Consider the following 27,044-nt stretch of genomic DNA (forward strand, 5'->3'; position numbering starts at 1 on the left):
AGAGCACCAAGCTGGACTACGCTGACACAAGAAACCACGGAATGGATGATTATGAGACCTTGAAAAGATCTGAAAATCTTCTGTAGATGCTGTTTGCCCATTAGAATCATGGGGAGTCTTAAAAACTACCATCATGAATTACTTAAAATGAGGATTTTTCAGGGGACGGAGAAACTGTTTTGTTCCATTTGTCTGTTTAATTCTGTCACATGGGTCTAGCACAGAGCTACAGCTGAGAAGCCCTTCATTAGCTCACAAAGGAGGTAATTAGGAAAGAGTTGAACTGTAATTTGAACCCAGGTACTTTATTCTGCTTTCCTTTTTCAGTGCTGGGGATGGAACTCAGGGTCCTACACAAGATTAGCAAATATTCAATCAACTATACCTCTTGCCTGCCTGTTATTTGCAATCCAGTAAATCACGTATAAAATATACAATTTCATGATATGCATGACTCTCCAAATCTTACAGGAACAAATTTAGGGGAGAAAAGCATGTACTTTATTCTTTTCCCCCATAGTACAGATTCTCTTTGATTTATTTCTTATTTTCTAATTTTATAGAACTTTCAAAGAAAAGACACACAAAGCTAACCACTTGGGTTATGCTTTCGATGGTGGCAAAAGATTTCCTGTTGTCTCAGCAACCGTTCCCCTGCATAGATCCTTGTCAAGCAGGTACAGGATCCCTCTTCCATCTGTGACCAAGAGGAACTGCTTGTAATTGTCTCTTTCACTTACAGATGGGGATGGCTACAAGCTATTTTTTGCTTGATTAAAAAAAAAATGTTCATCAATGTGAGACCGAGAAAAGGGTAATGGATTGAGAATAAGGAAATGCAAATTCCTGAAATGGGATCACAGGGGAAAAACACAACAAAACCATAAGCAAAGGTTAATTGTAGAGCTCGGCATCACATGACAAATGCTTTCCAATAACTGGTAGTGGATGTCATCTCAGGTTTAATTTATTATGAAGAGGGACTCACAAGGAATGGGAATGAGACACAGCACTTCTTTCCATGGTGCTGGGAAGCTCTCTACCACTAAGCTATAGCTTAGCCCATTAAGGGGGATTTGAATAAGACACTCTCTTTGAAACCCATTTTTCCCTACTTTCCAAATTATATAGTTCAATATGATCATAACTTTCATAAGTTTCCTAAATATAACTGTCAACTCTTGTTGGTTAATATCCTAGTTGAGAGTCGGACTTCTGTTTATTTTTAAAAAATATTTTTTACTGTCTATAATGCTTCATTGAGACCACTACTACTATATGATATATATTCACAAACACAAAGTAACTGTAAGTAAGGTCTGCCTTATATTCACTATTTTAAAATGATCTGAAATGTGAAGGCCATAATAGGATATACCATACAATGAAAAGTAATAAGGGCCCAAAGTAGCATCTTACTCCCGGAGCCATCAGTACTCATATGCTGCCCAATGAAACAACAGTACCCCTGAGAGATATAAGTGCCAGACAGGAAAGGGGCTGGTAAAAGCTCCATCAACACTATTTTTGGCTTTTTTGTATTATGAAAGAATTCCAAGCAGAAGTAAGCTATACTGAAAACAGAAAGTCCCCCACCCTCCCCACCCCAAATAAATCACATTCCATACAAAACTCCAATATTTTTTATCAAAAATTTCATTTTGTAATATTTTTCAAAGATAGAGCTACTTAAAGAAGAGGTTTTGAGATTTTTCTACTTTAAGACAGGCATTAAGCACTGATGTATCATGAAGTGTTTGGATCTTGAACCAGTGGCTGATTTCTCCTAGTGATTTATTTCATATTTGTGTTTATTAATATTTGTGTGTTCATATTATATTTATTCATATTTGTGGGTCAATAACCATTTCAAATGGTATACTTGGGAAACTGGGAAAATTCAGTTGGATGAAAATTTAATGATAAATATCTTTGAGAAAGAAGATTAGGTAATTAAAGAATTAATTCAAATTAGAAACCCTGCTTAGCTAAAATTGGATGCAAAAACCATATGATTCTCTCAGAAGATTTAAGAACTTTAGATAAACAAATCTTTGTAAAGTAAAGAAGAATATATATACAAGGAAAAATGGGTGTTCCTATGCTTAATTATTAGTTCTAGTTGACGAGTTGAAATACCACGAGTATTTAAAGAAACACAGCGCTGGGCAAACCTGGAAAAGTTCAAATGTAAATACAGTGCATTCTTTATGCTACAATGGACCAGAAACTGTCCTTAAAACATCTGCGTCCTATTATAGGTCTGGAAATGAAAGAATGAATTATATGCTTTGAAATCTATTTTTTAGTCTAATCTTTGTGTGTCTACTGGCGTACAGATAAAAACGCCCATGTGTATCTTTTATTACTAATAAGCAGAACTCTAAAATTCTAGCCTACTTTGAGTTATATACTTTGAGTGGTAGACTATATAGCAATTTTTAATTTATAAATCAATTTAAATTATGCAAGTACGGTTATGTGGAAATAAAGCCATGTCACAGCATAGAATAATGAGATTGAGCTAATTAAACATACTTCCACAGTAAGAACATTTTTAAATTTATTCAACCTTTTGGTTAAAGGCAAGTTTCGTATCTGTTATTCACTTAAAGAAAGTAGGTTTGAAGAATAAAAGAAATTAAACGAAAATAGCACTACAAGTTGTCTTTAGGAAACTAGTAGTTCTTTCTAGAAGAAAGGTGAAGAAATCACAATGAATGTGAAATAAACCTGGAATACTGGTGCTTAGCAATGCCTGTGTTTGTGAACAAGCTCAGAGACAAGAGCGTGCAGACCTGCTGCACGATAAGGTGGTCAAACAAACTAGAGAGGTCCTCAGCCCACAGCAGGAGCGGCTATACAGGAGCATGTATCCCTGGGCCAGCGCCTTCTCCACACAACATGGCTTCTCCCACCTCCTGTTGCCAGCTTTCATTTCTAAAAGCCTACAGGACTGACACTGAGTTGGCACCATACTGACATCCCTACTGTGTCAACCCAGCCTTCATAGCCACCCCAGTGCTTTCACTAGCACAGATCTGTGACAATGATTCCCTCCTTCTCTCCTCAGACTTCAGCTCTACCCCCCTTGTTTTCCACTTCAGTTCTCGTCAAGCTGACAGCCTGCAGTGACCTTCTCTAGCCACAGATGTGAAAACATCTTGGTGCTGCATTTGTAAATTTCTCAGGTGGACTGTCTCATATGCTCAGTCTTCATCTCCATGGGCCTTTCAGTCACCTCCCTCTTATGACAACAAAGATGTGTCTTGAGTGGTCTGAAAAAGTCTCAACTCCTAAGACAGTGGGGCTGATCTATTGGGAGCTCACCAAGGCCAGCTGGACTGGGACTGAAAAAGCATGGGATAAAACCGGACTCTCTGAACGTGGCAGACAATGAGTGCTGACTGAGAAGCCAAGGACAATGGCACTGGGTTTTCATCCTACTGCACGTACTGGCTACGTGGGAACCTAGCCTGTTTGGATGCTCACCTTCCTAGACCTGGATGGAGGGGGGAGGACCTTGGACTTCCCACAGAGCAGGGAACCCTGACAGCTCTTTGGACTGTCTCTGGGTTTTGATTACTAATACTACAATTATTATTTGTTAAGTATACACTGAGTGTTTCACATAGATTTTGGCATTTAATCATTATGATTAGCTCTTAAATATTATTAATTCCTCATCAGCAAAGGAGTGAATGAATGAACAGAGAGAAATCATTCGCCCAAGCCCACATAACTAGTTTCAAGTACGAGTGATGTGGTTAGAAAACAGGCACAAGTAACAGGTAAACAAAATTAAGCCTGCATCTTTACTATGGCACGTGCGTGTGAGGCATGTGAGTTCATGCACATCAGTACAAATGACACTATGAGATCTTTTTGACAGCTGCAATATTTATTTGGCTATCTGAATAAAATATAACATGTTCAAAATTTCATCAACGGGCATTTCTGCTACTCTCATTTTATTTTGCTATAATAGCTAATGCTGCAATTAATGTCCTTGTATACAATCTTTGCACATTTCACCATCAAGCATATTTTCATATAATTTCTGATCTTCAAAAATGCTGTTTACAAAGAGTTCTTATACATCTTTCACCCAACCTTCCCCTACTGCTAACGTTTTACATAACCAGCTATAATTAATTATCAAACATTGACGCTGGAGTATTAATTAAGCTATAAGCTTTTTTAAATCACTCCAGCCTTTCTATAACTGCCCTTTCCTTCTCTAGGCTGATGACGTTTCTGGAAAGGCAGAGTGATTTTCCTGGAATGAATCACTCATTCACGATTAGCTAATGGTTTTTCATATACACAAAGAAGTCTAACATTTAGGAAAGAATACTGGGACATGATGTCTTTCCTACTGCTTCAGAGATGTCATGGTGACCATAAGTCTTACAGTAGTAATGTAAACTTTGAATGACCCACTAATATGGTACCCACTAAGTGTTTATACCATAAAGCTAGCATTTTCCCTTTGAAGTTTTATTAATATTCTGAGAGAAATACTTTGACTATGCAAACATTGCTTCTCCAACTTCTACCTATTCCTTTTGGGACCCCTCAGTGGGTCTATGTACAACAATTACTGTGATGTCTACTAGCACATTCTTCATACATTTATTAGCAATTCTTTCTGTAATAAATTACATCACTTATTTTTTCATGAATATTTACTTTATTTTTTTGTTTTTTTCTTTTTTTTTGGTTTTTCGAGACAGGATGAATATTTACTTTATTCTGTGGGTATAGTATAGACTAAAATTTTCTTCCTTAAATTGTTTGAGAATACCCATTCTGAAATTTAAGAGCTCATCTGGATTGGACTGATCTCCTGGCAGTCCTTCCTCTGTTTGGCATACTCCTTTACTTTCTGGCAATACAAGAGGTCTTCAAATTGTGTTTTCTCTGCTCCAGAACAAAATCTATCACCTACTCCAAGATGCCCCAGTTCCTTTCTAATGAATTACCATTTAAAGCTGAGGACTGGATTTTACCTTGTTCACTGCTACCAAGGGTAAGGGATTGATTCTCAGTGTTCTTAGAAGGCAGGGCAAAGAAACATGTAACACAAAGAAGCCCATGCCTACAGAACCATCTACATACATGCATCTATGCATCAAAAATTACAAATTTACAGATAATAACCCAACTGCAATATGGTGCCACAGGGTTCACTTTACTCTTCCATTAGGGCAGAAAGCTAGCTCTTATCACAAATATATCTGCTTATTGTTCAATCCCTATGTGTGCATACTGTAATAGTTTCTGAATGCTAGCTCTCACCTGTTAGAAAAACAAACAACTAATGTTTGTTGATTTTATGTTGACATCTGTTTTCACCTGAATAGCATTCATTAAAACATTGTCTTTTTCAAAACAGCAAATGATTTTTCACTTAAACATTTTCTTCAGTGTAATTAGAAATAATCTTATCTAAATATAAGATAGGTCTATAGTTACCGTTCCTATTTTCATTTGACCAATCTGTATAGTATAAGCTGATTGGATTAATTTGCTAATCTATAACATAGTGGGGCCAGTCAAAGAGATACCAATTTATTATCTAGAAATGAATCAGAAGAACACACTCTATGAGGAACCAAAAAGTAAGTTCAATGTGGGCACAGATACTAATCACTGCTTGTGTACATCTAGGCACGTGTATCATCTTGTTTTTTGTTTAGTGTGTGTGTTTGGGTATGTGCGTGTATTTCTGTGTATGTGTGGCACACAGGCACATACTTCAGTTTTTTTAAAGGTGGTATTTCCTCTTTCAAAGGAAATGACGTGATTATAAAAATAAAATATTCTCTAAAATTGATTTCAAGACTGAATGGTTTCTCAAATATAAATACTGCCCCAAATTCTCTCTCTCTCCCTTCTCTCCTCTCTCTTTTTCCCTCCCTCCCTCTCTCTCTCTCTCTCTCTCTCTCTCTCTCTCTCTCTCTCTCTCTCTCTCTCTCTCTCTATTTGGGTACCCACGAGAGTATTATCAACACTTAGACTATAGCAAGGAGGATCCTTAAAGCAAGCTTAAAGTGTTATGAACAAAGGAGGAGAAGAATAAAATAACATGGAGAAATTCTTAAAATAACCTCTATTCTTTGGTTTCATCTTTTAAAACCAATTTTTCAAGAAAATGTAACTAACAGTGGATAAAAAGGACATATATTCTGAAAATAAGAATGACTGTAGAAATGAAAGCATAAAATAGGTGAAGGGCATATTAAGAACTTTCATAAAATATATCTTAACCCTATAAGCAGGAAGTCAGTAGAAAAAGAGTTATAAACAGCTCCCGGAACACTGAATTGCAATGCTTATAAGCCTCAAATGCAAGGGTACCTACATTTGTACAAGAAACATTACTAAAGCTTAGAAATCATAAATCAAACTTCACACATTAATAGTGTGAGACTTCAACACCCCACTCTTACCAATGGATATCATCCAGACAGAAACAACACTGAGAAATAATTTAACAGATGTTATGACTCAAATGGATCTAACAGATATGTATAAAACATTCCATCCAAACACAAAAGAATATACCTTTTTCTCAGCACCCCATGGAACCTTCTCTGAAACAGATTACATACTCAGTAATAAGCAAGTCTCACTAGATACAAGAAAATTGAAATAACCCTGTGTATTCTAGCATACCACCATGGATTAAAATTGGATTTCAACAACAATAACAAAAACAATAGAAACCCTATAAACTCATGAAAACTAAACAACTCTCTACTAAATTACTGGGTAAACTGGAAAATAAAGAAAGAAAATAAAGACTTCCTGGAATTCAATGAAAATGAGTGCATAACATACCCAAACTTATGGGACACAATGAAAGCAGTGCTAAAAGGAAAGTTCATAGCACTAAGGACCTGCATAAAGAAATTAGAGAATTCTCATACCTGAAAACTCTGAAACAAAAAGAAGCAGAAACACCCAAAAGAAGTAGAGGGCAAGAAATAATCTAAATCAGTGCTGAAATGGAAAACTAGAAACAAACAGAATACAAAGAATTAATGAAGCAAAGAGTGGTTCTTTGAGAAAATCAATAAGACAGGCAAACCCTTACACAAAAAGTGGCAGAGAGAGAATATCCAAATTAATAAAATCAGAAATGAAAGGGGTCATAACAACAGATACAGAGGAGGATCGAAGAATGCCTAGATCATACTTAAAAAATGTACTCAATAAAATTGGAAAATATAAAAGAAATGGACAATTTTATCAATAGATACCACTTATCAAAGTTAAATTGAGATCTGAAAGTTTAAGAAGACACATAACTCCCAAGGAAATAGAAGCAGTCATTAAAAGTCTCCCAACCAAAAAAAATTTGGGGTACAGATCTAAATAGGAATTCTCAACAAAGGACTCTCAAATGGCCAAAAGGCACTTAAGGATCTGCTCAACATTCTTAGCCATCAGGGAAATGTGAATCAATACAACTCTGAGATACCATTTTACATCTGTCAGAATGGCTAAGGTCAAAAGCACTTATGAAAACTTATGCTGGAGAGGATATAGAGTAAGGTAAACACTCCTTTATTGATAGTAGGAGTGCAAACGTGTAGAGCTACTTGGGAAATCAATATGGCAGTTTCTCAGAAAATTGGTAATCAATCTATCTCAAGACGCAGCTACAGCACTCTTGGGCATTTACCCAAAGGATATTCAATTATACCCACAAGGACATTTGCTCATTTGTTCATACCAGAATTTATTTATTCATAATAGCCAGAACCTATAAATAAGCTAATGTCCATCAATTGAAGAATGGATAAAGAAAACATGGTACATCTATACAATGAAGTATTACTCAGCTGTTAATAACAATGGCATCATGAAATTTGAAGGCAAATGGATAGAACTAGAAAACAATAATCCTCAGTGAGGTATCGCAGATCCAGAAAGACAAACATGGTATATATTCACTTTTAAGTGGATATAAGCTGTAATGTAAAGGATATTGATACTATAATCCACAGACCCAGAGAAAACAGGTAACAAGGAAGGCTCAAAGGGGACATTTGAATCTCCCTGGGAATGGGAAATAGAAGAGATTTCATGAATGGCCTGGGGGCTAGTGAGGATGGAGACATGAGGAATCAGGTGGAGGTGGAGTGAAGGGGAGATTACTGAAAGAGCCAACTGGAAATGGGGTCATATAAGGGTCAGCTAGAAACCTGGAGCAAGGGAAACTCCTGGGAATAGACAAGGATGATCCCCGCTAAGACTCCTAGCAATAGGCCATATGTAGAACTGTCCATCTCCTGTGACCAGGCAAGACCACCAGTGGAGGGATTGGGATACAACCCAGCCACAAAACCTTCGACCTAAAGTCTGTCACACACTATGGGATATGCTGAGGTAAGGGTGGTACAGAGATTGTGGGAATAGCCAATCAATGACTGGTCCAACCTGAGACACATGCCAGGAAACAGACACTGCCCGGAGTGCCTGATCCAGAGGCTGAATGGCCCAGAGACCTAGAATAGAACCAAACACAACTGGAGGAAAAAATGTCAGTGTAACGATGCCTAATGATATTCTGCTATACTCATAGGTTGGTGTCTAGCCAAATAGTCATCAGAGATCCTTCATCTAGCAACTGGTGGGAACAGACCAACAGTCAAATTTTATGCTGAGTTCAGGGAACACTGCTGAAGAGAAGGAGGAAGAATTGTAAAAACCAGAGTCAAGGACATCCCAAGAAAACTCACAAAATCAACTAATCTGGGCTCTAGGAGCTCACAGGGACTGAACCAAAAAGCAGAGAGCATCCATGGGACTGACCTAGGCCCTTTGCATATATGTGACAGTTGTATAGCTTGGCCTTATAGTGGGACTCCTTACAGCAGGAGAATAGCTGACTCTGCTTTCTCTGACTCTTTTGCTGGCTTTTGAAACCCTAATCCTCATGCTGGGTTGCCTTGCCCAGACTTCATACAAGGCAATGAGCTTAATCTTACAGAAACTTTATATGCCATGTTTTGTTGACATCCATGGGAAGCCTGCCGTTTCTGCATAGAAAAGGAGGGGAGTGGGAAAGGAAAGGGGAGGTAGGGAAAAGGAGCTGGGAGTTGAGGAAGGAGGGGAAACTATAATCAGGATATAAAATAAATAATATATTTTCTAAATGCAATGCTTAAATCAAGATGTTCGTAGAGACAAAGGCACGATGGTTACCAGAGATGTCACACACAATGAAGAATGGAGCTTCCTTTGTAGGAGTTGAAGATCTGAATTAAATCAAGTTGGAGAGATTTAGCACTAAAACTGACTCAGAAAGCAACACCATAAACTATTCCTCTTTTCAAAGTTAGGAAAAGCCAGAGAGGCAGTGAATTTCCCTCATGGGCCTGTGATCACATGGCCAACATCATTCCAGTTTGGGTGAAAGGTGGGAAGAGAAGGAAAAAAAAAAACAACCACTGGTGAGAGGCATAAAGAAAACCTTGGAAAGACTATGAGTAAAATGCCCACCATCAAAGAAAAGAGAAATTTACATTGCCCAGTGAAAGACCCCTTGGCTTCCTGCCACAAAGTCTCCCTTTTCTCTTTAGGTCTCATATCCAGCTTCTGAAATGTGCCAGCTAGTTATGCTGGTTTCAGTCTTTTAGATCTTACATAGACACATTTAAAAGGTTTAATAAAAACACCTGCCCAAAAATCATGCTGTATTTTTAAAGGTGGGCAGAAGTATTCTACAACTTTTTATGCAAATATATATCTTTCAAAACTATATATATATATTAAAAACGACTGGATAAAAAGTAAGATTAAACCCAAAGCAGCACCCACAGAAAGAATTCTTCTTTTATAGAGGGTATATGAAGCATTCAGTTATGCATAGCTATGACATTTAAACAAAAGAAGACACCACGGCATCATTCGCGAGTTTGTGAGTGCAGTTGAGCTCCCGAGATCCATTCGCTGTGGTCAAAGAGAGATGTCTTGCAGGACAATACTGTGAGAGTTTCAGAGTTTCATGAAATGTCACATTCCTTGGATTATAGATGTGGAGTTTTCAGAAATGTAAAAGTATGGAAATAGATTTTTATACTTTCATGTGTAATTCTACAAAATTCTGTCAGTGTGAAGGTGGCACAAAAAATAATCCCTGCATATAGCCACCCTAGTCTTTTTTAAAATAGTATATCTCTGCCCAATAAATGTTAACAAACTTTTTGATTTCTGTTTTTATACTCTGATCTAAAATAAAAACATGACTTCATGCTACACTGACCTGAATAAACACATTGTAAATAATAATTAACAGAGAAAGCATCCATGTGGAGGGGCTGTTTGAATGTATCACACACTGCTACCCACTGGTATTATGAGTCTTGCTCCCAATCAAAAATATCTCATGTTCTAGCTCCACAGAAACCATCAGAATTTTCTTTCAAAAGACAACTCAATTCTGCACATAGAACATGGTTTCCCAGATTGCTTCTCTTTGTTCCAAAAGCCCTCAGCATATTATATGTAACACACACACATTTACACTGTATTATATTATATGTTATATTGTCTATAATATATTATAGATACTGTATATGCACATGCATACACTTCTTGTGCTTAGTTGGTCCAATACTTCTCTAGATGCTGCTGATAAAGGTCTCTAGATGGAATTCAGGTGGCTAAGAAGCTGGCGCCTCTTAGTACAGGAAATTTACCCGAATTATCCAAGTTGAGCCACTGTAATCACGTGTGTCCTTCGCAACGTAACTGACAACAGTTACTCAATATGAGCCAAAGGTGGAAACCAGAGGTAGGATGAGGCAGAAAGTGGTGGGCAGGGAGGTCACCAGTTATGAAAACTAGGATGACGTGGCCCATCACTGCTGGCTTCCAAGATAGATGGAGAAAGAATGGTCAACTCTGCAAACTGAGAAGACTCCTGGCAAAACACCAGAAAGGTCTACAGCCACATGAGGCTCAATTATGTAAACTGTTTGAATGAATTTGGAAATGAATCAGCTTTAGTGCTTCTACAAAGAAATATTGTCCTGCTGAAAACTTGGTTTGTGGAAACTGAAAACTAGGATGACGTGGCCCATCACTGCTGGCTTCCAAGATAGATGGAGAAAGAATGGTCAACTCTGCAAACTGAGAAGACTCCTGGCAAAACACCAGAAAGGTCTACAGCCACATGAGGCTCAATTATGTAAACTGTTTGAATGAATTTGGAAATGAATCAGCTTTAGTGCTTCTACAAAGAAATATTGTCCTGCTGAAAACTTGGTTTGTGGAAACTGTTGTTTGCTTATCGTCATCATAAACTGGTTTCAGCCACTCACGAACTTCAAATAACAAAGTCAGCATGCAGAGCTCTAATCTCTGCATCGGTAGGTAGTCCATTCTTTTTCACGTCTGTCTTCTGGAGGAACTAATATACTTCATCTGATGACAGCATTTGAATGGTTTCTATGGGAACTACATTAACAAAGTTGTTTCAAGAAGTCTTTGTACTTTCTTTTGAAGCAAAGCAACTGTACACTATGTTTACATAGGGATCCAATTGCCAGACTTTTCTCCAGTGTTCACTGCTTTATACATTGTCATTTGAATAAGAATTTTTTCACTGCTTTCTTGTCTTCCCTTATCCCCAGTGATTTTATTGGGTGGTCAGATCTGAAAAGTACTATAACTGATTAATAATTCCTCAGTGCACAACTAATGTCTGACCCAGTACATTTAATACAGCTTTTACTAAAGATAACTTGCAAATCCTATTAAATTTCACCGGACTTTAGAAAATCATGGCAAGTCTAGTACCTACACTTTATATACATAGACACATAGATTCCATTTCAGCATTCTTTTAAGTAGCATTGGTATCCAAAGGGATAACATGTTTCATTCTAGGAAAGCCTTGAAGATGTGGAAATCCTTGTGACTAATATATAATGGAGAGCAACAGAATGAATGTGTCAATTTGACAAATAGGACTCTGAAGGGGAAGGCTCCCCTTAAGAGACTTCCTTCACAGTTTTTCCCTGAGAACTAGCTTTCATGGTACTGAGATCTATCAAGAAAGGGTATGCAAACAATATTCCTACCCAACAATGACACCCATGAACTCAGAGCCCAGCATGACAAAGTAACCCCAAGGGTGCAATAGTGGCGCATATACCTGAGTGGTAACCAACAACTCTAATTGGACCCAAGGCCTGCTCAACAAGAGGGAGTCCATGCCTGATACTGGAAACCTGGCTAACTATCCAGGTCTAGTGAAGTCATGGAATTTGGAGGTAAATCTACAACTGCCATTTTACTGAACCGGCATAATCCCTAACTACATTCTAAACATTAATCTTTAAATGCACAGTTAAGTGTAGTTCTCAGCCCTCATCGAGTAAACATCTTATTCCAACAGACCGAGCCCACTACAGAAAACTACAACCAACTGGAAAGCATAGAACAGGAGGCAGAATGATGCCCATTCTCAACTGGCATATCTAGAACACAATTCCCACACCGAAGACTTAGGATACTATTGCAGAAGAGTATGTAGAAGGATTGTAAGCCAGAGAACCAAGAAGTCTGCTGTCAGATTGTGTCTCCTAGAAATGTCAGAAAGGCTACAGAAATCTCATCAACACAGCTGCCTAAATAAGACCTGAGCAATGGTGACACCGATGAAAATATGAAGATATTAAAGGGAAAAACTATAAGGACCTCTAACTCAGGTAAATGGGTAATGTTGAGGAGGAATGTTCTTCCCAGAAAAGGGCCCTCCAGTTGGTTAGCCCTGTCATATACATATAGGGAACATTATATAAACTATCTGAGAAGGCTGTATTTATAATTAAGCAATGCACACACACACACACCACTACCACCACCACCACCAACAACAACACAATTAAAACAAGTAAAGGAAAAACCATGAATTAGAGAGAAAAGGAATATATAAGGGAAGGTTTAGAGGGGTGACAGAGAATGGGATAAGAACTGTAATTACATCATAATTAAAAATTACTTCTTTGAAAAGTATGCATGAATATGGCTTTTTATGTTTCTGAGAAAGCAACAGTTTAGGGAAAGGGGGGATGGGAAGGAAGAAAATGATCTACCTATGCAAAGTTTGAGAAAAGAGTGAAAACTTAAAATGGGAAGATTTAACAGTCAATCCTTGACATCTATATGGTGTTGGTTCCAAGAACCCACCCACAGATTCAATGTGACAATCAAGCACCATGTGTACAATATTGCAGCATTTCTCCATGACCATCACACATCCTCTTGCATATTTCAAACTCTCTGATTCCTAATAATAATGAATGTAATACAAATGATATAGAAATAATTGTTATACTATATAGAGAATAGTAAGAATAAAGTCTGTATATGTTCAGGGCAAACTCAATTTCCTACCAAATATTGTTAATCTAATGCTGGTTTAATGTGCAAGGCTGGCTATAACTACCTACAGGAATCCAGCACGGACAGAGAATGAACGTTGCAGGATGATTTCAGGTAAAGAAATGATTTATTTATTCTGTGTTAGCTGATTTTCTGATTGAAGCTGATTTCTTTAAATGCTATAAATCTTTATAACATAGCTGGACAGTTTTTCCACATCCGTTTCACACTCCAATCTCCTAATGAAACTAAACAAACATGGCAGAACATTTCTGATGATCCATTAAGTACATCCATTACTTTAGAGTGCTAGAATATACCCATTCTCTGATAGGCTACTCAAAACCCAAAGGTTCCATTTAGAGAACTATTACCCTCAAAGGTTCCACCTTCATTTTACATAGTTATCAAATTACTTCTTGCTAGCAACACATAACGGACACACATGCTTACTTTAACTTAATTTTTCTAATTCATTTCTAATATTCTCTAAAGTAATTGATCTTTGTGGCTTGGTGGTATAACTGTAATCTCAACTCTTGAGTTACACAGTATTTCTAAATTTGAGTTTTACCTAGGCTACACAGAGCTTAAGGCCAGAGTGGACTATTTAAAAGTAAGACCCTAACTCAAAAAATTCTATTTTTAAAAAATAATTTCAACTTAAAAGTTAAGCACCTAAATAATTTCATTTTGTTTGTCTTTAAAGATGTGATTGGAGTGGCTAGTATTTTGTCAATGAGACTCTGGCTCCACAATGTGCTTAGGCCAGTCTCCAGTGTCAAGTACATGCATATACCTGCATTTAAACAGCAGTGTTTATGAAGCCAATGAAAGGGAACAGGAAGGGCTAGAGACACAGCTCAGGGAGTAGAGTGCTTGCCTGGCATCAGGGGAGGAACGGAGAGAGGGATGGAGAGAAAGAGGGAAAAGGGGAGAGAGGAGGGGGGAAAAGGGAAGGAAGAAGGAAGAAATTAGGGAAAAGGGAGGAAGCAAGGCAGGAAAGACGGGGGAGATGATTAAAAGGATTAACTTTTTTGCTTGTTCTCATATTTTTGAGTCTGTTTCATACAACTGATCTGAACACAGTAAAGTTATTACTAAAACCATTAAACAAAGTGTTTTCCTTTGTGAGCTATTTTTATTGTAGCTACAAATTCCTCTAAATGAAAATGTGTTCCACTGTTACTAAGTGAATAAGCATGATATCACACTATTTTGTGTGATAGCTCTATAATCTTGGATAAGAAGCCTGCAGACAGAACCATGTCCCTTGTAGAGGCCTCCCAGGCTCCTCTGGGTAAATCATAAGCAAAAAGGTTGAAAGTTGCAGTGAGACTGACTTTGAGTCGAGTCTCTATGCTAAGTTAGAGGGTAATGCTGCAAAATTTTAAGAATGCTCAAACACCACCATTCAAAATTTTGTGGAGTAAATGGGGTATAAAGTCAGGTAATGCTTCTTTGTGGTCAAAACAAATATTGAATCTGCCTGGGAATTGTCAATATTCCATTACAATACCTTTAATGATTACTACCACCCCCACTGAAACTTTCTTTTTGGTTAACTCTGTGTGCCCTTTAAACAGCACCTGTCTTTCATGCCCTTCTACTAATGAACTTCTTTCGGGGAGGGCTTTGCTGTTGTTTCCATTTAATACAAACACGGTGTGTAGATTCCAGTCACTTTAAAGGATCATCCTCATCAGCACCGTTCTTCATTTGAGATCTGATCTATACAAAAGGCACCGCCATTATCTTGACTTCCAGACTTCCATGGAGAAGGTAGGAACAGAAACACACTTTTCATCTCACAACTCAGCTTGATTTGCCACACTGAAGAAAAGGCAGCGAGAGCCTGTATTTTGAGCCACAGGCTTTAATGCTTTTCTCTTTAGAAGCTCACTAACATAGCTTTTCTTTTCAAAGGCTCTCCTCCTTATACTAGGATAAGCATCTAAGCCTTTTCTTCCATAGATACTGTTGCTACCAGGTTTACATGACCTTCTCTTTGAGAGCTCACCTACTCCAGGCAACAGTGGATGCTCTTTTTATAGCTGCACTTAAATACCACCCATAAGTTCCTATTTCCAACTACATACTCCGAATATAACTCAGATCAAGTATTTCTGAGAATTCGCTTCTGGCTTTTCATTTATAAAAAGTTTAGACCTGTTTCAGACTGAGGCCCCTTCTTCCTCTCCTCCAGTCTTCAGGGCACAATCTTTTGAGAATGCTGCTATAAAAAGAACATCTTTCTTAGATTTAGATCTGAACATTTGCTGGCTCCATTATTTGTGCATGCTTCTTTGTCTAACCAGTTGCCCCAAGAGGAAAACAAACATTAAGAGATATGATTTGAGTTTACAAAGACAAGAACAGTGCAAAGAACACCCTAGCCCTGCGCTGAATGGATCCTTAAAGGATACCTACCATGTCCCAATTCCTTTTGTGCCAAGTCGCTTCAAACACATCACACGGTCAAGTTTGAGCACATCAGAAACTGAGAACACACTTGTGGTGCAAGAGGGGAAGGACAATGAAGAGGCTGGGCAGTATTGCATGGTTCTTGAGTCCACAGGAAAAATATAGCAACTTTTACAACTATAGAGATTAAGATGAAAAGAAGTAAAATGAGCATTAGCCCCCACCCCAAGTTGCTATCACTAGTGACATCACTCGCAATACTCAGACACACTTTCACAGCTGTACCAGGAAGCTTTATGCATGACAAATGGCCCACATGACATCTTAACCCCCCTGTTCACTCTAAGAGACAGATAGCATTGGAAGCTGAACAGTTATATAACCTGCACCATCTTGCTCTTTTGATTCTTCTACATTGTTTATCTCAAACTCTGCCAGGAAGCATTCTGGTGCATTCAGTTTTGTAAATCAGATTATTGAAAAGACAGATTTGTTTGTTTGTTTGTTTCTTTCTGTGTTTTGTTCTATTTTTCAAGACGAGCTTTCTCTGTGTAGCCCTGGCTGACCTGGAACTCACTTTGTAGACCAGTCTGGCTTTGAACTCATAGAGATTCACCTATCTCTGCCTGCCAAGTGCTAGGGTTAAAGGTGTGGACCACCACAACCAGTGAGAATTTTGTTTTGTAATACTTGTTTCTCTTCAACACCATTTGGTTAGAACACAGTAAGAAAAGCATGGGGGATCTAAGAAAAACAATGCAGCAAAGAAGATCCAACAAGAGGCTCCAGTAATATCACATACGTGTCCCTCATCACTGTAGACACTGGTATCCAGGCCAGCACTTTTTACTGGATAGCAGGTTTTGTGCCGCCTTTTTCACTCTGTGCTCCCTCCCAGCAACATCCTCTAGAAGAAGAAAAGGTTCATGTTGCTGTTCAGCTTTCAATTCTTCAAAATAATCCCCAATTTATTTTTGTTCGAAAGACTGAATTTACTTCTGTATAACTCACAAATATCCAACAACACATTTAAACCCATTTAAATACACATTAAATATACACCTAAATCCATTTAAGAAGGAAAATCACAAAAGCAGGGTCTACTAACCCTCTATTGTGTTTGTGTTAAGTTAATACAGTTTGTTATAAGTCAATGACTTTCTATTTTTTAATATTGCTAGTTATATCTGAGCTATGTTACATGATATTCAATACTCTGAAAGAAGAGTAAAGAACAGCAAAATTTCATTAAAGCCAATTTTAATATGATGCCTAATCTGATTGAACATAGAGTACAGACTCCCTCTTTTCTTTTAGTAAACCTGCTCATTATTTTTTATTAAAACTTCAGTTTTTGAGATAATTGTAGAAAAGCTTGGAGTCATAAGAAATAATGGATTCCTTGTACCTTTATATGGTCCCATTCAATGTAAAATTTGTAAGTGAATAATAAAATAATACAAGTAAGATTAACAAAATCTGGTCTCATTCATATTTCCTCAATTATACTTGCATTCACTAATAATCACAGAATCAAATACAAAGGGTGGGGCAAACACATAGAGTGTGTGGAGGTAAGGAAAAGCGAAGGGCTCAGTGCTGCCTGAGGTCAACCTTTGGTAGGAAATAGCGGAGAACAGGGCAACTTGGTAGTGTCATGTTTGTGGTCTTCTAACTAGAGGCCAGATGGAGCTGAGGAAATATGGTAGGTTTGCTTGCTCTTGCTTTTCTAGAAGAGTCCTAAGAGTTCTTGTTGTCAACTATGGGTAAACATGTCCTTTGTGGTATCCAAACTCATAAAATAATCTATCTCTGACTTTCCAGACCATTTTTGAATTGTTTTAGTTTACCCTTACAGAGAGCAATAACTGAATAAGAAGCTAATGGTTATGAATCTCCATTGTATAACTTTTTATTCTCTAATTGTATTTCCTTCTTGCCTAAGAAATTGCATTGATCTTTATCTAAAATTCATCTCTTGGTTGAGCCTTCAGTCTACTTAAGGTTTGTGATTTTCTACCCAAATTTTCTATGATTTTAGAATGTACATTCCCTTAAGAATACCAAATAAAAAATTCCATCAAAAACAAAGTATATATCTATAAAGTATCCAACCAACTAAGGAGTGGACACAGGAAGTCTATGGAGTTTCAGAAACTTCTTTTAAAAGGATTTTGCCTAAACTCTGTTCTTGGACAAAGCAAGAAAAAGCAAATGTATTTAATTAGAAAATTTAATGAGAGTCTGCTCAGATAAATCTATAATGATTTAAATTCAGTGTTTTTATCTTCTCTTAATAAAGCATTTGAATCCACCCTAAAGCAAACATATTGAGAGTTTTTATAAGATGTAAAAAAAATGAAACAGATTAATAGCTTGAATAAAAAATAAGGCTTCTAACTAAGCACCAAAATCATTACCTTCTTTGAAGAAGTTAAAAGATCTTCTACTATTGGCTGTCTTTCTGCATCTAACTTTCTTCACTTTCGATTACAGATGTCTATAACTTTTACTCCAAACAACTTATGGGGAAATTAAACACTCAAATTCCCTGTAGTTTCAGACACAGCTGGAACTGCGATGGCAACTGTAGAAAGGGCCCAACTTGTCATCGTGTCAGCAGGAGGTGGGGGAAGACGCTATACATGCTCTGAATTGAAGAGCAGAGGTGCGCTTCTCTTCCCTACACAAATGTATCATGGTATGGCTTTCTTAGCCATGCCTGCTGAGATAAGGCAGGGCAGACAGCACGCTTTCATTCTAATACTACAGAGCTGCTCAAACTCAATGAGTCCTCCTTGTTTTCCAGCAGTTTGTGATCAACGAGGATATATAAATTCCTTTCTGGAATCTTTTTCAAGCCCTACACCACCAGATAAACACATGCTAAACCTTTTTAATAAATGTCTCCAACTATGCAACCGCACATAATCAGATATTAGTACAAAAGTTACTTCTGGTCCGAAGAAATTTAAAGAAATATAAATCTAAATGTAACTTTTGAGCCATAGAAGTTTCAAAGCAATAAAGGCCAAGGTAAAAGAACAAAATAGCAAGTTTAATAAAGTATATTAAAACATTTCTGATTATTAATACAGATACTTATATTTTCATAAGAAAATATTCAAAGATCTATTTTCATTTTTACCACGCTTTTTAAAAAATTCTCGGAATGTCATGAATGCCTGCCATTTTAGAGTTTGGAAAGAGGGTGAAGGGAGAGAAAAAATAGTTACTCAGAAACCTGTGAGATGGTAACATATGTTTTTGTGTTTATCTCTATGGCATTAATATAATTGAAGTTTTCTTCCAAATTAAAAGATATTTCAAAAAAAAAGAAAGAAAGCAGACCATGAGAGTTTAAAAGAAAGAAGGAAGGTGAGAAGAAGCGGGTAGGGAAAACTTGAATATTCAAGTGAAACAAAGTCACACTGCTTTCAGGAAACCTTTCCTTACTGAAACTGACAACAAACACCATTCCTACTAGACTAACACAAAAGCCCTGCCTTGAAGGTGAGCAGCAGAAGAAAACCCGTATTTCACATGATGGCTACCTCACTAAATGCCACTATTATTTTCGATCACTGGACTTCTCCCACAGGAAAGAAGAAATGCCAAATAGGAGTCCCTCCCTTGAGGTTCATGGCCATGATTATAATTGCAGGACTTCACAGAGCGTCAGGCCAGTTCTTGTCAGAGTAAATCAAGAGCAGTACATTATCTATGCTTGGTTGTAAATGGCTCCATCAAAAATGTTATGATCTACCCCATAATATACCTGTAGCCATGGAGGCATCCATATGCTTACTATTAATATCTAAATCCTTTTAATTAACATTTAAATATCTAGATATTTTTTTCTGTCAATTTCCCTTTCTCACGTAGTTAAAAAAAACACCTCAGAGACTCTCCCTTGGTAAAATTTCATCATTTTCCTCTCCAATAACACACACACATACACATACGTACACAAAACAAACACAAAAACAAAAAGTCTTGTCAACACTACAGGTTTAGTAGAGTGTGCACAACACACTCAACATGTCACAGTTCTGCCATCTCTATTTCCCATTGTCATTTGAAATTATGCCCTTAGAAATGGCAGCGTTAACACACACAATAAGGAAACAACATTATAAAATACCTTGTTGGACATCTTTAGGTATGCTAACACGGTAAGGAGAAATCTCACAGGACGGCATCCATAGAGAAAGAACTACAGATAACTAAAACAAGGCTGAGAGAGGGAGATCGTCTTCCCTGGGAATGAGCCCTAACTGGCTGACCACTAACCAGCGGTCAGCCCTAAAACATCCAAATCCCGTACATACAGGTAACACTTATCGAAATGAGCAGGCTGCATTCATATAACAATAACAATTAAAGAAAAAGAGGCCCTGCTTTTGAGGGGCAGCAAGAGGAGGAAGTACTTGGAAGGGACTGGAGGGAAGGGTAGAAAGAATGCAATCATTTTGTAACATTAAAAAATCTTGTTATATAGAAAATCAAAAACTACAAGAAAAGTAGCATTTTTAACCACCTAACTTTTTATCAGTAGTGTTAAAACCATTACATTCTGCAGTCTGACAGCACTGTACATAATACCTTCTTTAATTTTCCACAGCATGTCTCTTCAAATCTGGAGAACTCCACCCTTTCTTGATAAATTACACAGGATTGGCGGTGTGGCTTGGCAGTACAGCCCTAGCTAAGCATGCCCCTTATAAACAGACTAAAAGTTACATAAACTATAATGAAGGACACCCATCTGCAAGCACACTTCCATCCTACGGCATGATTCAAATGTGTCACCATTCTTAGACAATTTTCCTAAAGAAAGCTATGTGCACCAAGTTTGAAAGACCAGGGACCTGTAAAACTCGCATTCTCAACATACATATCTTATACCCTACTTCTAAAATATTCATACGCCACAGCATTTGTTATTTCACATTTTATCAAATACGTCTTATTTATAATTCTGAAAAATCTATAAATGCCAAAGCTGATTTTGTCTCCTTGAAAACAATTTGATGAAAACATGAATGTAACAATAAAAACGCCAACTGCAAATAATTCACTCACTTCACAGTCACTTGGGATTTAATCTATTTCAAGAGGCAGATGAGTGACCCTGTGATTGAGAATGAACACTGTCATACATGTCTACAGAAGTCTGCAAAGCTTGTTTCTGAAATAACTATACTCTTGTAGCACAAAACCCACTCACTAACTAGTGCCATCACTAGTCCACATCCCCTTGTTCTCTCTGCATTACCTACTGCGGGACAGATCCTTAGGAAACTTGGTAATCTGAGCAACAAACTCAAAACTCAATAGAAATACCACCAAGAAAGACCTAAATAAAAAGCTTAAACACTCAAGCAATTATTGGCCTAAGTTCACAGTAAACATAAACTCAAATCTGTTTGAAAACCAACAGTCCTAGGCTTACTTTCAGAAGATCCTTGGAGAAATCCACACCTTCATTTACTCCTTGGAGATTTGTAATGAACTCTTGGCAGGTCATCTTCTTTCCAATATTCTAGAACAAAGGAAAATATAATTTATAATTATAATAATCAAGAATTAAGACGAATTCTTTAAAATGTTGGTGAGCAGATTTTGAACATGTGTGTGTGTATGCGCGCAGGTGCGCGAGTGTGTGATAATAAAACTTTAACATAAAAAAGACACATAGCTTATTATGTTTTTAAAATTGTTGTACTGTATATAAATCATAAAGTTATGTTAAATCTCAATTTTAAATCCAAACAAAAATCTGCAAAATGATGCTGCATTTATAGAGTAATATATAATATGGTTTAAACTTAAAACATGGTTTAAAATGCCATTTTTGAGCTGAATTAATAGGTTTGTATTTCCTTACATTTAAGTACACCGAAGGTCCTCAGATTTATTTACTTTGAAGTTAACAGATTATCTTATCTGCAGAGGAAATGACTCTCAAGTAAGATAAGCAGGAATTCATGCTTACCATAATAGGAGCCAGAATGCTAACACTATTTGAATTGCCTGAGCTGCAGCTCGCACAAACTGAACAGGAGCAAATGATACACACTTGTACAATGTAGTAGGCTGCTTTTTCTAGTGAGCCTCCAAGCCTAAGAAATGGGGATCTCTGCTAATGCACAAAGAGTATCTTCCCCTCCCATCCAGAGAGAGGCAGCACATCCGTCTTCCAATGCAGTAAGCAGAACCTCAGTAAGGCTCCAAAGTCACTGTCTTCCAAAGCCGCTCACTTGAGAAATAGAACAACTCACAGAAGAACCAAAAGTGCTCTGGCACATGCAGGGGAAGGATGCAGACCACAGAGAGGCAAGCAGCGTCTCTGGCAGTATGCGAGGCAAGTGAACAAAGGGTGCAGCAACATTCACGTCTGTATACAACAGCTTTACAGGGATGCTTCCCAAAGCTATCGCGTTGCCTCATAGATAGCAGTGGTGTGATCTGAACCACAGCCCTCAAAGTGACTCAGCACATGCTCCAGAGACAAAGAGTACAGGTACTCACTGAGAGTCTGACAGCAGCAAGTATGTACACAGAACCCCAGCTTCCAGGACACACCCGTTTCTTCACAGGAACTGCCTCGCCTTCCCTGCCTTCACTCTAGAAGCTCGCCCACCAGGCTATCTAAATATTTAGAGTGGAAACGCTAAAACTGTTTTGTCAAAACCCTTGCCTCTTCCATCAGCAAGCAGGCACAAATTTCATAGGAAAGACTGGATGAACAGCTTGACACTAAGAACAAGTCTTGCCAATCAACTTATTCAGTAGTTATTGCCAATGAATTAAGTCTTCAGTTCTTAAGTTTTGATGGTTTCTTTTCTTATTTAAAGCACAGGAAGGAACTTTATTTAAAATGTGCTTTAAAATGGTGCACCAAAAATGACAAATTTCAATTTTCATATCCTTTGTTAGGTCAACCAAGGTATCTCAAGGTATGAGCAAATCATTTCAACATGAGTTGGTAAGGCCTTTTTACATTCCAAGAACATAAGAAACAGCAATGAATAATCATGAAGCAATTACTTCTTTTAAAAGTCTTTGCTTTTAACAAAAAAATCTAAAGACTCAATCACTAATCACACAAAAATATTTTAATGTCAGAGAAATTCAAATTCTTTTTAAATGTGAACATTATTTTACTTATAATAAACTGTTCATCAGCAACTATAAATCATTCTAAAATATACTTAACAGGTGATAGCATATTTCATTTTAATTTGTAGTCTTTATTGCAAATAAAATTTATGATACAGAAAAATTCTAAGTATAATAACCTAACACAAGTAAACTTTTATAGAAAATTAGACTTAAACTATAAATTCAAGGAGAAATATAAAATAAAACAGTGTTTCATCAGTGAATTTGGGCGAAAGAAGGTGAGGTGGGAACTTTCTGTAAAGCATTCACCACTAAGACAATTGATAATTCATGAGGTTTTTAAGGAAATCTCAAAGTTACCATGAGTTTGGAAGATTTGTTGAAGCTTTCATGAAGATGCTGAGGAGTTTAAGAGTTCAATGAAGTGGTAAGAATAACAACAGAAGTAAAGTTAGAATAAGCCCAAAAGACAGGGCTGATTTGTTATAATCAGGACAAAATTACAGGAACAAGTGCTGTGGGAAATCCTTCAGCCAACACTCTTTAAGATACTGGCCCACGTTGGGTGCTACTCTGTTGCTGATTATAATAAAATAGTCCCACACTAGCCCAGAATGGAGTATAATAAAGGTTTCTTTATTTAGGGATAGACTCACAGATCAGCAGTTCTCTGCATGAGCAGGGAACAGGAACTAAATTCAGCAGCCAAAGGACCACATATGCTTTTACATCTGTATATAGTACACGTGACCATGCTTGCTTCCTTCTTGGCAAAATTGGCCTTTGGGCAAAGAACTGCCCATGCCCCAACCACTGACAAAATGCACAGTGTCCAGACTAGATGAGCAGGATACAACAAAAAAGACTGCCAAACCTTGCCAAGATAGGTTAAGATGATTTTGAAAATTTTTCTGCCTCTGAAAATGGTTGGTCAGTTACTCAAGGTCTTGGGCAAAATTGATTGCTCCAATGTTATAAACGAGACTTTGGGGGATTGCCCAGCTAGCCAGTTGTCTCTGTCATTTATTGTACATTTTGGAAGTTGCTTGATCGTGCTTCCTGTTTACTCAAGTAATATTATTTCCCTTCTCAGGTCTTTGATGAGGTTGAAGACTAGATAGTCATGGTTACTTTCCTCTCATGACTTAGCCAAGCCATTTCTAATACAAGACTTAGATTCCGTAGGATAATTTAACTAGTGAAACATTTAGCGTATGTTTTTTTGCTTGATATGCTTTATGCTGGCTATAATTCTAATTTTTTTCTATTTTCTTTTATTGATTGATTGATTGATTGATTGATATTTAAGATTTCTGCCTCCTCCCTGTCATGGCCTCCCATTTCCCTCTCCCTCCCCCAATCAAGTCCCCCTCCCTTGTCAGCCCAAAGAGCAATCAGGGTTCCCTGCCCTGTGGGAAGTCCAAGGACCACCCACCTCCATCCAGGTCTAGTAAGGTGAGCATCCAAACTGCCTAGGCTCCCACAAAGCCAGTACGTGCAGTAGGATAAAAAACCCACTGCCATTGTTCTTGAGTTCTCAGTAGTCCTCATTGTCCGGTTTTATCCCATGCTTTTTCAGACCCAGGCCAGCTGGCCTTGGTAAGTTCCCAATAGAACATCCCCATTGTCTCAGTGTGTGGGTGCACCCCTCGCGGTCCTGAGTTCCTTGCTCGTGCTCTCTCTCCTTCTGCTCCTGATTTGGACAGTGAGATTTCAGTCTAGTGCTCCAATGTGGGTCTCTATCTCTGTCCCCTTTCATCGCCTGATGAAGGTTAATATTCAGGAGGATGACTATATGTTTTTCTTTGGGTTCACCTTCTTATTTAGCTTCTCTAGGATCACGAATCATAGGCTCAATGTCCTTTATTTATGGCTAGAAAACAAATATAAGTGAGTACATCCCATGTTTCTCTTTTTGGGTCTGGCTTACCTCACTCAGGATAGTGTTTTCTATTTCCGTCCATTTGCATGCAAAATTCATTGTTTTTTACTGCTGAGTAGTACTCTAATATGTATATATTCCATACTTTCTTCATCCATTCTTCTATTGAAGGGCATCTAGGTTGTTTCCAGGTTCTGGCTATTACAAACAATGCTGCTATGAACATAGTTGAGCATATACTTTTGTTGTATGATAGGGCACCTCTTGGGTATATTCCCAAGAGTGGTATTGCTGGGTCCAGGGGTAGGTTGATTCCCGAATTTCCGGAGAAACCACCACACTGCTTTCCAAAGTGGTTGCACAAGTTTGCTTTCCCACCAGCAATGGATGAGTATACCCCTTTCTCCACAACCTCTCCAGCAAAGGCTATCATTGGTGGTTTTTATTTTAGCCATTCTGACAGGTGTAAGATGGGATCTTAAAGTTGTCTTGATTTGCATTTCCCTGATCGCTAAGGAAGTTGAGCATGACCTTAAGTGTCTTTTAGCCATTTGAACTTCTTCTGTTAAGAATTCTCTGTTCAACTCAGTGCCCCATTTTATAATTGGGTTGATTAGCCTTTTACGGTCTAGTTTCTTGAGTTCTTTATATATTTTGGAGATCAGACCTTTGTCAGTTGTGGGGTTGGTGAAGATCTTCTCCCAGTCAGTGGGTTGCCTTTTTGTCTTAGTGACAGTGTCCTTTGCTTTACAGAAGCTTCTCAGTCTCAGGAGGTCCCATTTATTCAATGATGCCCTTAATGACTTATAATTCTAATTTTTATACTTGATATTTGTTCTTATAATAAACAAACATATATATATACATATACAATACGTTTTGTATTAGGCTTAGAACTCTTTCATTTTGACAAAATGGAGAAGTTATTTGCTTTGGCTGTATTAATATATACTATTCATAAAGAATATTAATATTCTTGTGATATCTCTCCATTTTGATATCTGGTTAATCCTGTTCCCACAGGGAGCCTGAGAAGTGTCCCTTTCCCATTTTCTTTACATCTGTGATATGCTTCACAACTTCAGCCATGCAATGAGCTTTTCACCGTAGAGAGAGCTTTGTTTACTGAAAACTTACTACAAGTCTATTCAGAGATTAGACTTCAGAGTTTCAGTAGTTTATTGCTTTGTTGTTGTTGTTCATTTTACCTAAATTACCTATATTCTGTTGATATACAACTATTGACAGTATTTCTACAAAGTCCATCAATACTCCGTCTTACTGCATTTTATAAAATGAAAATTCTCTTTTTTATGGATTGAAGCATCACTGATAGTGGGCTGAAAAAATGGCTCAGCAGTAAGTAACAGTAACTATTCTTCCAAAGGACCTTAATCCAATTCCCAGCATCCACATGGTAGCACACAACTGTAAGTCCAGTCCCATGGAATGTGATACGCTCACATATGAAGACCAAATGCCAATGCACATAAAATAAAAACAAATCATTTCTTTTTAAAGAGGGAAAATGTCATTGATTTTATAGAAGAATAAACCTATGAGTCCACTAAATTTTATTGTTTTTCTACTCTGTAACTCTGCTGTATATTTCCTTTAATCTCACTGATTTACATGTGTTTTTAATCTATTTCTAAATGGTTGATTTGCACTCATTCTTCCTTGACAAATGACCCTTATAACAAATTCACCAGCACTGACAACGCTGTGTTCTAAAAGAGGTTTAAATTTCTTTTTATCCAAAATCACTTCTCTATTTCCTTTTTGAGTTTCTTCTTTGACCTACTGTTTACTTAGGAGTATATTATTTAATGTCCACAAATTTCCTTCAGTCCCTTTTAATTTCATTCCATTATATAAAGAATAGTATAGTTTCAATCTTTTTGCATATTGACTTGGTTTTTTGACCTGCTCTTTATAAATTTCAATAACATATCAACATTTGCCCCTTAATTTAAAAGCATGGCACGTAGAAACATTTTGGTAAGAAATATATAAGGCTAGTCTAAAAGGCTATCAAGCACAGAGGCTTGTCTTTTGTGGGACTTAGATATTCATCTACTTGGCATGTGTGTGTGTGTGTGTGTGTGTGTGTGTGTAGAGTAGATTCATTAAGTGAGGAGTGTGTGTGTGTGTGTGTGTGTGTGTGTAGAGTAGATTCATTAAGTGAGGAGTGTGTGTGTGT

At 37.4% G+C, this 27,044-nt stretch overlaps 1 protein-coding gene across 6 annotated transcripts in view; it reads right to left on the reverse strand.

Annotated features, from left to right (window-relative positions):
- Psd3 (pleckstrin and Sec7 domain containing 3) overlaps positions 1 to 27,044 on the reverse strand; it is a 457,750-nt gene that overhangs the window by 155,984 nt on the left and 274,722 nt on the right. For all 6 annotated transcript variants that reach the window (XM_026789576.1, XM_026789579.1, XM_026789577.1 and 3 more), the window contains one exon: positions 21,287 to 21,376. In XM_026789576.1, the coding sequence (XP_026645377.1) occupies positions 21,287 to 21,376 (90 nt within the window). The remainder of the gene's footprint in view (positions 1 to 21,286; positions 21,377 to 27,044) is intronic.

This window comes from Microtus ochrogaster, unplaced genomic scaffold (assembly GCF_000317375.1).
Source record: "Microtus ochrogaster isolate Prairie Vole_2 unplaced genomic scaffold, MicOch1.0 UNK23, whole genome shotgun sequence".
NCBI classification, from domain to species: Eukaryota; Metazoa; Chordata; class Mammalia; order Rodentia; family Cricetidae; genus Microtus; species Microtus ochrogaster.